The following is a 14625-nucleotide window of genomic DNA, read 5'->3' on the forward strand; positions in this document are numbered from 1 at the left end:
CATTCAAGCTTAAGGCTAAACGGCCGTGTTCGCTGTTTTCATTTTCTCATGTATTTCCTGATTTATTATGTCGATCCGTTTGTCTCACTTAGGCCCGTACTCAGATAACCTGTTCCTACAGCCCCTCTAAGTGGGCAGCGGGCCACGTGTTTAATCCTCGTGCCTCTGGTGTATGTGAACATCTGACTCAGATCCACTCAATCCAGCACCCACTCGTCGTCAGGATTATCTTTTCTTTTGCAAAATAGAGATTTTGATCTCAGACCAGAGACTGCAACTAGTCAAAAAGTGGTGGGGACTCAAGTCCAGAGTCACACAGACGCGGGGCTAGGGGCTCTGTTACACCTTGGCCCACTGATAAGGTAACAAAGCCTGGTCTGCAGGGGAGAAGAGTAAAGACTCTTCTAGAAAAGCAGAACGAGGCCCCTGCAAAGGGAGAGAGAAAGGAGTCAGAAGATGCCTTTCTCAGTTCCTGCCAGGCTCCGCTGTACCTCCTGCAACTGGACTCAGTAAAATTCTCCTTCATAAAGACTCTTTTATTGGAGGGAAAACAAAACACACACAAATACACAAATGCATACACGTACCTGTGATCACTCTACCTGTATATTGTATACACTCTTCCTAGGTCATAAGCATCGTTCCATTAGTGGTTTCGTCCGCCTTCATTACCTATTACATCAGGTAGGCATCTGTAACTTAAGCTATTCCCTTATTATTATGCAATAGGGTGTTTCTATTTTTCACTATTTTCACATGGCAGTTACATAGTGAAAAACATGAACTTTGGGATTTCAATGAACTAGATTCAAATCCCAGCTCTGCAAAGCACTAACTGTATGATTCTGGGCAAGTTATTAACCCAAGTTCCAATTTCCTCCTTTGTAAAATGGGGATAATTTTACCTACCTCTCAGGTTTTTATGAAGATTAGCCCTAGTAAGTTTAGTGCTTATCACAAAGCCTTGCACACAGTAGGCACTCAAAAATCACTCGCTATTTAGGATAGAGTCTCATAAATGGGAACGAAATTGTCCGGGTTCTCGACACTGCCCAATTGCTTTCACAAAGACTCTGCATCCCCTGATATACTTTTTTTAATCGAATTATAATTGACATATATTATATTAGTTTCAGGTGCCCCCCCACCACCACCGATACCCTTTTTAAAACAGAAAAGCAGCACAAACTTTCCTCTAGAAGTTTCATTTCTCCTTCCCAGCTTTGCCTTGGAATTGGAAGTCTAGGAGTCAGGGCTGCTTTTCCACATGAGATCGTGTTCGCCTCCGAATCTGAGACGGAAAATCAGAGGCTGGTTTTAGTTCTAAAACCAGTGGTCTGACCATCCACTGATGCACTACTTCCTGTTTTCCTCTGACTCTGCTGGTCCCACTTGGAGAGCTGTGTGCAGGTACTCAGCGAGGAGAGGAGTCTGGGCTCGCTTTAAACAAGCCCCAAGCTAGTTCCTGTTGCTCTTCTTCCTCATATCCACACACCCTGGCTGCCTAGGCAGGCGGCATCACACCGTAGGCAGGTGAACAGAGACTGCATCCGAAGCTGCAGGAAACAGGTGAGGTGGAGGCTTATATCTTATATGCAGGGCCAATACGTAATAAAAACTTACATTCATGCCTGGCTTCTGCGCCCTGGGCCCTCAGACCCCTTCTCTCTCTGATCCCCGCTTTCCAGCTGACCTCCCTGCTGCTGAGTTCTTTACTCCTCTTCCATGTTGGCTCATCTCATTCTTGACTTTCTGCCTCACTACTGCTTGCCCACCTGTTCTCTTGCTGTTTGGATCACCTGCCCCGGGACCGTCCACCCAGCTCTGAGGGATGCCTTACCTTCCTGTGGCCCGTTCTGGGTTGCCCACCTGGCCGTGCGCTTGAAGGATGCTGCCATCAATACCCTGGCGGGACAATCTGACCGACGATGGACATCTGTCCTAAGCTGGGAAAGTTCCCTCCCACTGGCCTTACCCCTGACCACCCCATATGACACATCCTGACACTTTCATCCCTTACTGTCCCCTCTTCCTGAAGCTGATGCGGGTATTTTTATCCAGAATTTTATGCTAAACATACTCAGACCACATAAAATAAAGCTGCCTATTAACACGAATAAGTAAGACACACAAGTTGAAAAGACCTGTTGTTAATAATCAATATTGGAAGAGCTTGCTAACACTCGAGTAGTACTTTTTTTTTTTTTTCCTGAGGCTTACAGGCCTTTTCTAAAAATAAGCTTTGCCCGGCTACAGATCCTTGGTTCTTACTCACTGCCGTTCCCTCTTAAGCTTTGTTCCATTAGGACTGGAACCATTTGTTACAAAGGGAAAGGCCTCCGTCTGTGTGCACGGAAGGGGCATGTGACAGCCACGGCCGGTTCACCAGCAAACACTAATTAAGTTTGGGAATCAAGACAGCAACAGCGTGTGTGTGTGTGTGCATGCGTGTGTGTGCGTGTATGTGTGCGTGTGTGAATTTAACAACCCCCTTCCCGCCGCCCCCCAGTTTAGAAGCATCCAGTCTCTCACTAACAACAGAAAATCAGAAGAAAGAGCCGGTAGTGTGCTCAAGGACCAGACGGCAAGTCTCCCGTTTTACTTGCTTATTCTCCCGAGAAGCAGGACACCGAAAGTTCCATTTGGCCAAGTTAATGTCCTCCCTCTACCAACAGGCCCTGACCCAGCGCAAGGTGCAGGTTATTTATATGATGGTTCAATAACGCTTGTTAAATTCAACCAAGAAATACATGGTCCTCTGCCCCCGACACACAATCTCACACATCTACCCCACCCCCTGCCCCGCCAACACTGACTTGCTGTCGGTCTTGCCTAAGGACAGGTCACACCAGAAAAGAAAGATTGAAATTTAAGACAGAAAAAGTCATCCTAACCCTAGTGTATCAAAATTTCTCAATCTCATTCTTAAATCAACTCCAGAACTAAATCTGCATTTTTTTCCCCTACTTTACCTATAAAAATAGAAGCTCATTCAGGATCAAAGTCCCAAGCAAGGAGACTTAGCAAGCCACTTGAAGGAGATGACAGAATTGGCAGGTCGGTCCTAGCCCCCTGGCTGATTGTATGTTCTCTTTAACTGCCCAGCAAGGTGAGGCAAAAACTGCCCCCTGGCTTTCCTGACTCAGACTGGGGGTGATTCAGCCCGCCCACCTCACTCTATGGACCCTGAGCTGAATGAGGTCACCAAGGAGAAAAAGGTGACTTAGTATAGTTACACTGAGAAGCAGCCTATTGTGGGCTCCAGAGCTGTAGGTCACTGTGTTTTTGAAACCAAGATAATGAAAGAAACACGGATTTAATCTAACAATTGTATTAAAATATCAATTGTATTAAATCTGTTCACCTTTTAAATGGAATTTTTCTGAAATTAAAAATACACACAAAAATGTATGAACTCCCTTGCCAGTACCCGGTATCATGCTTGAGAAAGTAAGTGTGGTAAAACAAAGAACTTTCTGGAGCACTTCTCTTCAGGTAAAAGTAAAATGAGACTTCAGAAGTGCAGTTTTCCTTCTTTTCAACTGACTTCAGCTAATTCTAGAAAAGAGAAAAGGAACTAAGAAGTGGAAAAGGCAGGTTGGCGGGTTATAAAAAATGAAAATTACAGCCGTGGCCATGCTCTGGAAACTATTCCCTGACCTAGGTAGACGTTGATTATTGAACCAACAGCTTGCTTATATAATTACAGTGTGCCTATAAACCCAGTAGATATGATATACTTGTTTAACTATTAACCTCTAGATTTCCTGGAGTTTCCACAATCCAAAAAAAAAACACCTAAAAGTATGAGATATGACATGTTCCATTTATTAACCTACTGTGATCATAAGTGATAAAACCGTATTGAGCTTGCTAAGAAAAGGAAGTTCTTAGAAAAGACACATAAGGTCTTTGAAGCTCCAGAGATTTTCCTAGGGCATCTTCTCTTCTTTATTCTTCTAAGGAATTGTTCTGCCTCTATCAACATTGTGCTGGTTATTTTATTGATCTTGAAGTCAAGATCCTTCTCCATATTTACTTTGGATCTAGGACACCATTTCCTCAACAGCTCTGAAAATCATATTGATACTTGCGCGCTCATTGTAAAAAATGTTCCTGATCCCCCTCACCTGCAGGGCTTTCTAACCCATAGTATCTATTCTAAGCATATCTAGGATTCTAGCTTGTATTCTGTGCATTTCTGTGCAATCTTACCTCCTACTAGACTCTAAGCTCCTTAAGGGCTAGAGGGAAAGAAAGAGTAAAGCAAAGTTATGCTTACGGCGAGCTTACTATGGCTCAATGCCTCAAACCCAGAAGAGCTCTCAATAAATAGTTCCTGAACAAATGAATGCCAAGCACTGGCCAAAGCACCTTACATACATAGCCTTGCTTAATCGTTATAACGATCCTGTGAATGAGTATCAGTCTCTCCATTTAGCAGGTCAGGAAACTGAAGCTAGAAGTCAAGTAGATTTTTCAAGGCTCATAGCTAGTAAGTGGGAAAGTAGAGCAGCATGCATTTTTATTTAGTTCCATCTAGCACAGTATCTTAAACATAGCAATCGGTAAAAAGTTATTTGCTGAAGTGATACGGACAGGCCCTTTATCCACGTTCTCTCTTTAGATGTGTTTGGAGTCTTTGGGGTGGTTTTTTTCAACGGCTAAGAAGTTTGGGGCACAGGAAGGAGTAAATAAAGTGGGGAGAAGATTCCTATAAAGATTTCAGATGTCACAGAAAGGCTGTCCCTGCACATTCACTACGGAATAATTCCCAGACTCTTTGCCATTCTGTCCCCACTGGTTGCCCAGACTCCAGCTTCTCCCTTATCTCGAACTCATCCCTCCCGTGCGGGACTGGAGGGGGGAGGGTGAGGAGGGGAGTAAATAACTCGTCACTCAACACCCAGGCCGCCTACTCCCATGGCTTCTGTGAGGGATCAAGGGAAGGAGTCACGCACAGGCGCTGGCTGCTGTGCGTGGCTGGAGAGACAGCTGGCAGAGGGCTCACCGGTTTAAGAGAGAGAAAACTCTTTGCGAAACCCCCGTTTCCTGTACCACGAAAAAGACGTGATTCCGGTTTCCTCCACTGTGTCCAGGGGAAGAGGGAAACAGTGAAGATGCGGGTTCAGGCCCAGTTGCAAGGAAACTGCACTTGTTACCTTTACATAGAAATAACCAAGAAGAAAGGAAATCGCTAAGCCAAAGAGGCTTGTTCCTCTACGTAGGTATGTTACCAAACGGGCCATGTTCTCATTACTGTTTTAAAACAATTCAACTTGGATGTGCAGAGAAACACATAAAGTTTAGATCTGCTTAGCTACAGCCTCTCAGAGAGCTAATGGAATCAACATTCATTACTGACGTTTAACATAAACTTCCTGTCTGTACACACCCGTATCTACCAGTAGACCAGTTGTAACCAGCTTCCTTTAACCAATGGGCAGTTTGTACTTGGAACTCAACCTTAAAACTCAGAATGAGTCAGGCTCAATATTCTATGATCAACAGAGGCTTAAAGGAACAAGTCAAAAGGAACCCATGTATAGGTAGACACAGGTCAGCCCCTCCTAATTACCATACCTGGCCCTGGTATGCACAAGTTCCCATGGCATCCATTCAGGTTTTCCATCTCCAACCATGTCTTTTGGGAAATGGGTTCAGACATTTATTATGGAGTGACACCTCAAGTGGAGTAGCCAGGAGCTCAGGTACTGGGGTCACACAGACCTTGATTAAAGCAACTGCTCTGCCACGATCAACCTTGACATCTAACCTCTGGCCTCAGTTTGCTCATATACAAAATGGGGCATCACCTCATCTGGCCTTAGTGAGGGGAGAATGAGATAACTCATGTTCATCACTAAGCGCGGTATCTGGCATAGAGAAGGGCTCTCCAGCAGTGCAACCACCTAAGATGGTAGGAATGACGGCGCCTCCTTGTATGGGACTTGAACGGACCTCATTTGGAAGACGGTGAACAAATCTGGGCTCGTCCTACCAAAGCTACTCTGTCCTCAGGTAGCCTCCATCCCCATCCTCCCCTCCCTTCATTTCCAGAACCTGTGCCAGGACCTTCCCTGCTAAATACTCACAATCCCCACAATATCAGTGACTCGGAAAGCAAAAGGATACTCATACGCAAAAGAAAACTGTCCCCAGGGCTGGGGCAGTTAATGTGAGAAAACGGCTCTAGCCTTTGTAGGAGGTGACAACCGGAAACCCGTCTGGGGGAGAGGCCGGCTCCTACAGTGAAGGGGGGCTTCCATCCGCACCCCACACAGACGACCTGACGGCACCTCTGACCTGGGTCATGGCAGGAGTCAACAAAGCCAGGCAATGGTGGTAGCCTGAGAGGTGTTTTTAGTTCGTTTGCTTTTTAAACACACTATGGGACGAAGAAGGGGAGGATGAAGGCACCCGGAGAAGAACGAATGAAGAGCCTCTCAACGGGCGAGGAGAGAAAGGCAAGAAAGGCAAAGAAACGTCACGCAAACAGGAAGAGTGCAGCTGAGGGGAAAGGACCCCAGGATGGGCCAAAGGAGACGGGTAGCTCCGCTGAGCGGAAATGAGCAATGGCCGGCCAATCTCTCAACCAGGAGAAACACCACTCAGACGTTTCCTGTGGGCTGGGCCCCAGAGGTCGCTGGCTGAGTCATGGGCGAGTAGTTATCCAGGTTAACAACTTCCAGTTAAAGCCAAAGAGGAACGTAATACGGACCAGGAGTCATTACGTGATTGAGGAAAGTCACAAAGGGCAAGGTCACCAAACTTTTTTTGAAAAGGGCCGGAGAGTAAATGTTTTGGGCCCTGCGGGACATACGATCTCCATCACAACTATTGGACTGTACAGCCGCGGGGGGAAAGCAGCCCTAGACAACCTGTAAACGAATGAGCAGAGCTGTGTTCCAATAAAACTTTATTTGTAGACACTGACTTCGAATTTTATATAATTTTCATGTGTCATGAAATATTATTCTTTTTATTCTTTTCCCAATCATTCGAAAATGTGCAAATCATTTTAGCGCACAGGCTGTACTTAAAACAGGAGGGGCTGGATTTGGCCCCCAGGCTGTAGTTTGCTGGCCCCCGGTTATGAGCTTGGGCCCCGTGGCCAAACAGGCTTGGCTTTGCATCCTGCCTGGGCTGCCTGCTGGTTCTCCAGCCGTGGGCAAGTTAGTGAACTCACCTGAGCCTCAGCTTCTTCATCTGTAAGTTAAGGATAACTGTATCTGTCCCCCTAGGATTTATGTGAAGTTCAAAAGCATAGCACCTGAAAAGTGACTGACATAAAATAAGTGGTGATGGTGATGATGGTGATAGAATTGGGTGTCTGGGTGTGGGTCATGATGGCATCAGATCTATAGCTAATTGTCTCTGAAAAAAAGAAAACAACCAAGGCTGACCCCAATCCGACTTAAGGAGGGATATACAGACTAGAAAATAAAACAGACGAAGAGAGATTCAGCAAGAGCCTGTTTAATGCTTCAACTCAGAACTGAGTTGACTAAATTACGATGATTTGTAACAGACTTCGTGTGTGTAGGTTATAACCTGACTACCCTTTCAACTGCAGAAAGAGGGGGTTTTATGAACTGTGTACCAAACATTATGGACCAGCTCAGGAAAGGAAGACCATCTGAGGAAGCAGAGTAGGAAACAGAACCGAGGGCGGGGTGCGTGGAGGGGGCGGCAGAGACAGTGGTAGGTGGTCGAGAAGGAAGTTGTTTCATTGGGGGGTTATCCATGCAGAGTTCCCTGTTTTGTCATAGGGCAGCCAGCTGTTAAAAACTTTCAGGTTATCTCTCACAACGCTTCAGAGGCTCAAGTTCAAAGGTAACGTACAAACCAGCCCCTAAAACCAGCACAGTGTGGAGGAGTTCACTTCAGTCCTACCCCACTGGACCCTTCAGACAGCTCACCTTAGCTCTGCATATCTTTAAAAGAGTTAGCCAAGGCTCATGCAACCTTTAAATCTGTTTAGAAGGCCTAGGCAGGAGAAATCACACTTCTTCAGCCATTGTTAAGTTGCTTTTTATTGCTGTTCTTGCAACTTCCAAATCATCAAGCAAAGATAGAATGGAAATAATAATGCAAAAAAAGGAAGCACAGGAAAACTGCATTATAATTTAACTACCCCACACCTTTTATGAAATGTGGGGCAAAATGACAGAGATTTCCACGGATGAAAAATACTTTCACTGTCAGACATTTATTGAGCACCTAGTATTTATAAGCTCAATGCTCAAGGAGGCAGAGTTGCAAAGATCTATAAGAAGAAATATGAGCTACCCAGCAGGGACTCTCAGAGATCGTCCATAAAAGGCAAACAACAATTACAGTGGTTAAAACTTGCAGCTGTATAGTGTAGGCATTGGGAATTAAAATGAGAGCATTCGCAAAATATCCTTTGGCAGAAAATTGGTAAGAAACCCCACCACCATGATTGATGTATCACCATTTCTTGGGCACAGAAAAAGAACCCCTGCTGATTGTACTGTCAGCCTTCCTTACCAGCCTGCTCCCCACAAAAACAAACAAAACAAAAAATGTGAAATATACTAAAGATTCTGGGGGGAAAAAATGTTTTATGAATGTGGATTACTAGTGATTGTGTGTGATTTAGTGAAAAGAACATTGGGGCAGAGAATCAGGAGATGTGAGTTCCACCTATGGTTCTGTCTTCAAGCAAATCACTTTCTTCCAAAGCTTCAGTTTGCTCATTTGTAAAATGAGATGATTAGACTATAAAACTCCTTTCAAAGCTGTAAACTCTACTACTTAATATCAAGATGCATACATAGGCACGTTTACTAAGGAAGGCTATGTTAAGAATACGTGAAGTGTGATTGACTTGATAGAATTTCTGAGGTCATCAAAGTCGATCCTTGCCTTAATTCTTCTAACAAATCTAGTAAAGTAAGCCACGTTTTATGATTAGACATTACACATGAAGCGGAAAAAAAAAAAAAAAAGAATTATTCTGCAACAATGCACATAACACAACCAGGTGCTTATGTGAGAATTATTTATGAAACCAAAGAAAAACTACTTTTGCCTGTAGAGATAACTGAACATGCAGAAATGTCCAGAAGTTAGTAAATTCCAGATGGAATTTAAATCAAATCATTACACTTTTCTTATTATTTTCATAAGATCTGGATAGCTATAGTTAGTATAACAAAATGAGTTTATAAAGTATAAGTTTACTTAAGACATTTTGGTTAAAATTAAAATTAGAACTCACCAGGGAATTAAAGTGTTTAGATGCATTAAAGCTGAACCCAACTTTCAACCCATGATTACCTAAGCTCTGCCATCTTGGAATGTTCTGGCCTAACTTTGAAAATAATTTGATCCCCAAATTAAATTTTTAAAGATACATTTTATGAGGAAAAAAAGAAACAAAAACACATGAAACACAAATGTCAAAAGAAAAGAAAAATTCAACTTCTTTATCACTAAGAAATGCAAATAATAGTAAAATATTGATACTTTTTATCAAATTGGCAAAAAAATTTTTTCAAATTATTATACCCAGGATGAAGGAAAGTGAGCATAACCTTTCTTTTTCTTTCTTTTTTTATTTTTATTTTTTTTAGTTTTTATTTTATATTGGAGTATAGTTGGTTTACAATGTTGTGTTAGTTTCAGGTGTACAGCAAAGTGACTCAGTTATACATACACAAATATCCATTCTTTTTCAAATTTTTTCCCATTTAGGTTATTACAGAATATTGAGTAGAGTTCCCTGTGCTCTACAGTAGGTCCTTGTTGATTATCTATTTTATATATAGTAGTGTGTATAACCCTTCTGAAGAGTAATTTGTTTGGCAGTATTTAGCAGGATGCTTAAGAGGAGAGAATGGGCACCTTCACACATTACTGGTGAGAATAAGAACTAGTTGCAGGCACTCTGGAGGCCAGTACATCCATGCCCGCCCTTTGCTCAGCACTTCCACTTCTAGGAATTCATTCATCCTAAGGAGATAATTGGGCCAATGTGCAAAAATGTGTGTTCAAGGTATTCCTTGCAGTTTTGTTTATAGCTGTAAAAAAGTGGAACTCTGTGAAAGTCCAGTTGGAGACTGATGAAACAGCTACATTCTTACAAATTAAAATGAGCAATTGCTAAAAAGAATGAGGAAACTGTATGTGCATGAGTATAGAAAGATGTCCAAGATATATGGAGTATGAAGCAAGTTGCAAAATATCATATAGAGTGTGTAAAAGAGCACGTATGCAAACATATGTATGCATGTACAAATGCAAAGAGTCACTAAAAAGTTAACAGTAGGTAGCTGTGGGTGGTGTGACTTTGAGTGATTTTTATTTTCTTATTATGAATTTCTCTTCAGCTTGAATTCTTTTCAGTGAGTATATATTGTTTTTATAGTAATAAAAAAACTATTTTTAAAAGGTGAAGAAAAGAATGGGGCATGGGGAAGAATTAGATATCCATAACCTGTAGTTCTGTGTCCTGGAATTTACTCTAAGACCACAGTATATGTAATAATGTATGAACTGGGATGATTATCATAGCAATATTCATAATATTGAAAGTTAATAAACATTAATGTTCTATTTAAATAAATACACTAGAATTAGATATTATTAATGTAGAAATATATTAACTTGGAATATTTCACAGTATTATTGGTAAGTGAAACAAAAGGCAACTAAATAATTTTATACACATTTTGGATTTATTCATATTCACATATATATAGAATAGAAAAATGTCTCAAAGGATATATGCCAAAATGTATACTGCGGTAACTAGTGAGTCTTATTTTTCTTCCCTACATTTTCAAATGTTTCCACGATAAACAAGTATTATTTATGTACTTTTTTCTTTTAAGTTTTAAAAACATCCCTTACAGACCTTTCAGACTTTAAAATAATGCAAAGTAGTTATAATGATACTAATCTGTGAAAAACAAAGGAATGAGAATCTCAGCCCTTTGCTCCAGCATCAAATTACCACCAAGAGACCCCCGGAAAGCCCCTGCAGCTGACCTGCAGCATGTTGTAAAGTAATGAATGCCACACTGATGCAAAACAAACTCAGGAAACCCAGGGTACCTATTCTGATTTTGTCTCCTGCGTTGTGCGAGGTTATAAAACATACTGGCTCAGATTACAGGCTAAGCATGACAAGTCCCTCTGGTGCAACCTAACAAAGGAATTTACAGAATGAGAAATTTGCACATTTCGTCTCCCAGGGTAGAATGAATTACAGAAGCAGAGAGCCCACAGTACGGTGAAGTCCTTGCCTGTCACTCTCCTACATGCTTCTGAATTATGCCTGATACACGGCTCCCATGACACAATGTACCTATTACTATTTTAAACCAAGATAAACTAATATTTTTTAAAGGTGAATAGAAGGAGAAGTGAGAAGAAGTGCATTTGTAACAGGGTCAAACTCTTTGTATATTTTCAGGTGAACGGGGGGATGCCAGACCTCTCTCCCCCGACCCTCCCTCCCTCAGATCATTATGGCTGATAACAATAGTTTTACTTTCCCGGGTAATGTAGATGACACATTTTTCCTGTAGCCTGTCTTCCTGTAAAGTGCAGGAATTCCTGCACCTTCTGGGTGCCCTTCCTGTTAACTTACATTTCAGATTTCCTCAAAAGGCATTCTACCACTTTAGTATTTGAAAAATGTCAGCTCAACCCCAGATAGCTAATATAAACAAGCTGAAAAGCATACCACCTAAAGTTACAACTGTGGAAGACAAAATTTCTTTTTAAGAAGTTCTTTCTCGGAATCTCACTGTTGGTAAGGCTGGAAAGAAGCAACCCAGTCCTTCCAGCTCGCAGGGAGCCTGTAATTCTTTTGCCTCTGCTGCGCCTTAAACTAGAGGTCTGTAAGACGGAATTATAGTGATCTAGAAAGTTCATAAAGGTCCTTGAATTGAACATGTTGTTAAATTCTTCAGTACTATGAGGTTGTAGCCACCTTTCACTTTTCCTCCGTTTCATTTGCTTATAGTATTACAAAGAAGTTTGGTACTGCAAAAAAACAAAAACAAAAACAAAAACAAAACACTATCTTGGCCATTTGAGAATACCGTAGCTGAATTAGGCCAGTTCCACATTTAAAACCCAGGCCAAAAGTCTTTGCCATTTCTGAAATGATCACACACTTCCTTCTATCAAAAACTTTCCTTTTGGACAGGAATCCCATGTTCACACCAGATGCACCTTCCAAAGGGGACCCAATTAAGAAAACTATTTGGATAAATGGGAATTAATGTAAAGAACCACCAGTACCTGATCTACTATGGGTGCACCCATAATGGAAGAATGCCATGCTAATATGTTTTTCAGTTTCCCAACTTCTTCTGCTAGGAGAGAGCCGCCTTAGGAGCGAGCCCCCCAAAATGCACAAAGAAACCTGATTGAGTTTAAACCCTAAGGTCCAAAGATAAGATCACTAGAGCACCCCCTTCCTCTCTCCCAGAGAGATCACTGCCATCTCTAAACTCCAAATGCACCATTTTGCTTCACTATCTATGCAATTATCTTATATCACAATGATTTGCATACGTGCTTTCTTTCACCAACTACATGGTAAATTCCTTGAAGGAAACAACTACATATAAAATATTTTTGTATGTCCCCAAATCCTGTGCACTACAAACACACACACACACACACACACACACACACCTCGTAATATATTTACTCATATATTAAACTGACCTGAATGAATGAGTGAATGCACACCAAATACAAAGTAACTAGATGCAATCTCTCTCACACATCAAAGCCTGGAATGCCCTCCTAAGCGATTATTTCTCTGCTCAATTAAAAGATTGTCGGTTTTCCCGATATTAAGGAACATTGGAAGCTCATAATGCCAATTCCTAGGTACTTCGGCACTCTTAGCTTTTCAGATTTCCATTTTTTCCCCCTAATATCCAAAGAAAAGAAGAGCCCTACTTTGAATTCTTGAGAATATATATTACTTCCTTCTGGGGCTGAGATGTCTGATTCCCATCAGGTAGAACTAAAAAGTGACACAACAACTCTCCCAAAAGTAACAGAACGCTGATGAGACACTTGAATTTCACTGGATCTTACTTACCTAATGCCCTGGGTAGCCTATCTCACCTTGTGCTGAGCTCACCTCTCCTTTCCATACATTCTCACCGGGCATATGCTTTCTCTATGCTCAATAGGGATTTGTTCTAAAACAAGTGACTTACAGTCCTAAGGCCACCTGACAACACCCCCTCAGCTCTCTAATGCCATGTCAGGATTTTTATATTTTTAATCCCCTCCCCAGCATGACATTACGCCTGCAAAATACAACTGTGTAAAAAGAATATTTTTAAGAACAACAACAAAAAAAAGAAAGAAAGAAAACAACCATAACCCTGAACTTCTGACCTATTACAGCTGACTAAATATATGCAATTACACACTTAAAAGATTTCATTATGGTTGTCAATGAAACAGTGCAGTCCTCCCACATTGGCGTAATGCTTAAAAGTACAATTTTTCTCCCAGTATTTTCCCTCGAGATGCAAAGCATCTCCCAAATGGGAAGACATAAAACCTCGATGTCCTCATTGCTGCTTCTAAATACTGCGAACCAATAAGCAATTGGTGTAAAGTGCAAAATCTCGGAAGAGAAAGACTTCTTGTCTGCTTTTTTGTAAAATGCTATTATTCACCTTTACTTCCTTTAAAGATCAGAAGTTGCTTAATGTTCAAAACGATACCAATGGAAATTTAAGTAAATACTAGCACCAACAATTCATTCCCAAAGGAATATAAGATTACATTAATTTCCTACTAGTTTAACTCAAGTTTTACCTTTCATTTTCATCTACAGACTTTTTAAAAGTTTGTATTCCTGTTGCACGTAAAATTACCTATTATATGTGTGCATACTAAAGAATTTTACAATTATATAAAGCATTGCACATTTAGACGCTACCAACCTGCTCTATCTCTCCTGACTGTGCAAAAGGCAAAAAGAGCTCAGTAATCCTAGCAGAAGAATGCAAATAACGTCAATGCACAGCTGAACTGCAAGCCCTGCCTTACAGGAACTCTCTGTGTCTGCAAAAAAAAAAAAAAAAAAAAAAAAGACACATACTAAACAGGAAATGCAACTGAGATGTGGAAAACCTCAAACTTAAAAATGCAATCTCCAGGCGAAAATTGCATCCATGCATTCATAAATGCATGCACAACCCTTTGCATTTTTGCAAGTAATGCAAATAGGCTCTTACCTTTCGACTGAGACATTTTCCCCTTTCCTTTGATGGGGGAGGGGAGCACAAAAGACTTTGCCTTGCTTCTCTTCTGTAGCTAGTTTTGCAACAAAGATGCAAGCTGCAGGCGTGCAATCTTCATGCAAGTGGAGTTTCTCTTGACCGAGGCAGCAGATGGACTTTCAGGGAATCCAGATGGAAATGCACACCTTGCAAAACAGACTGGAAAGTGATTTTTCCCCCAGTTGCAACGTTAGGGAAGGCTGTGCTGCAGCTACATGATGGGCCAGGGCTGGCAGCTAAAAGCTCCAAACTTGGAACTGAGTATCTTAGTGCGCAGACGTCCTTCCTGCGAAGGGCGCGGGGGCCGCTGGGAAATGTAGTTCCC

At 41.7% G+C, this 14625-nt stretch overlaps 1 protein-coding gene across 1 annotated transcript in view; it reads right to left on the minus strand.

Moving 5' to 3' along the window:
* The window catches only part of MAP2K6 (mitogen-activated protein kinase kinase 6), a 133370-nt gene extending 118834 nt beyond the window's left edge, over positions 1 to 14536 (minus strand). Inside the window, exon 1 of the mRNA XM_057536245.1 lies at positions 14256 to 14536. Coding sequence (XP_057392228.1) covers positions 14256 to 14271 — 16 coding nt within the window. The 5' untranslated portion in view covers positions 14272 to 14536. The remainder of the gene's footprint in view (positions 1 to 14255) is intronic.
* Between the last annotated feature and the right edge of the window lie 89 nt (positions 14537 to 14625).

This window comes from Balaenoptera acutorostrata, chromosome 20 (assembly GCF_949987535.1).
Source record: "Balaenoptera acutorostrata chromosome 20, mBalAcu1.1, whole genome shotgun sequence".
Classification (NCBI taxonomy): domain Eukaryota; kingdom Metazoa; phylum Chordata; class Mammalia; order Artiodactyla; family Balaenopteridae; genus Balaenoptera; species Balaenoptera acutorostrata.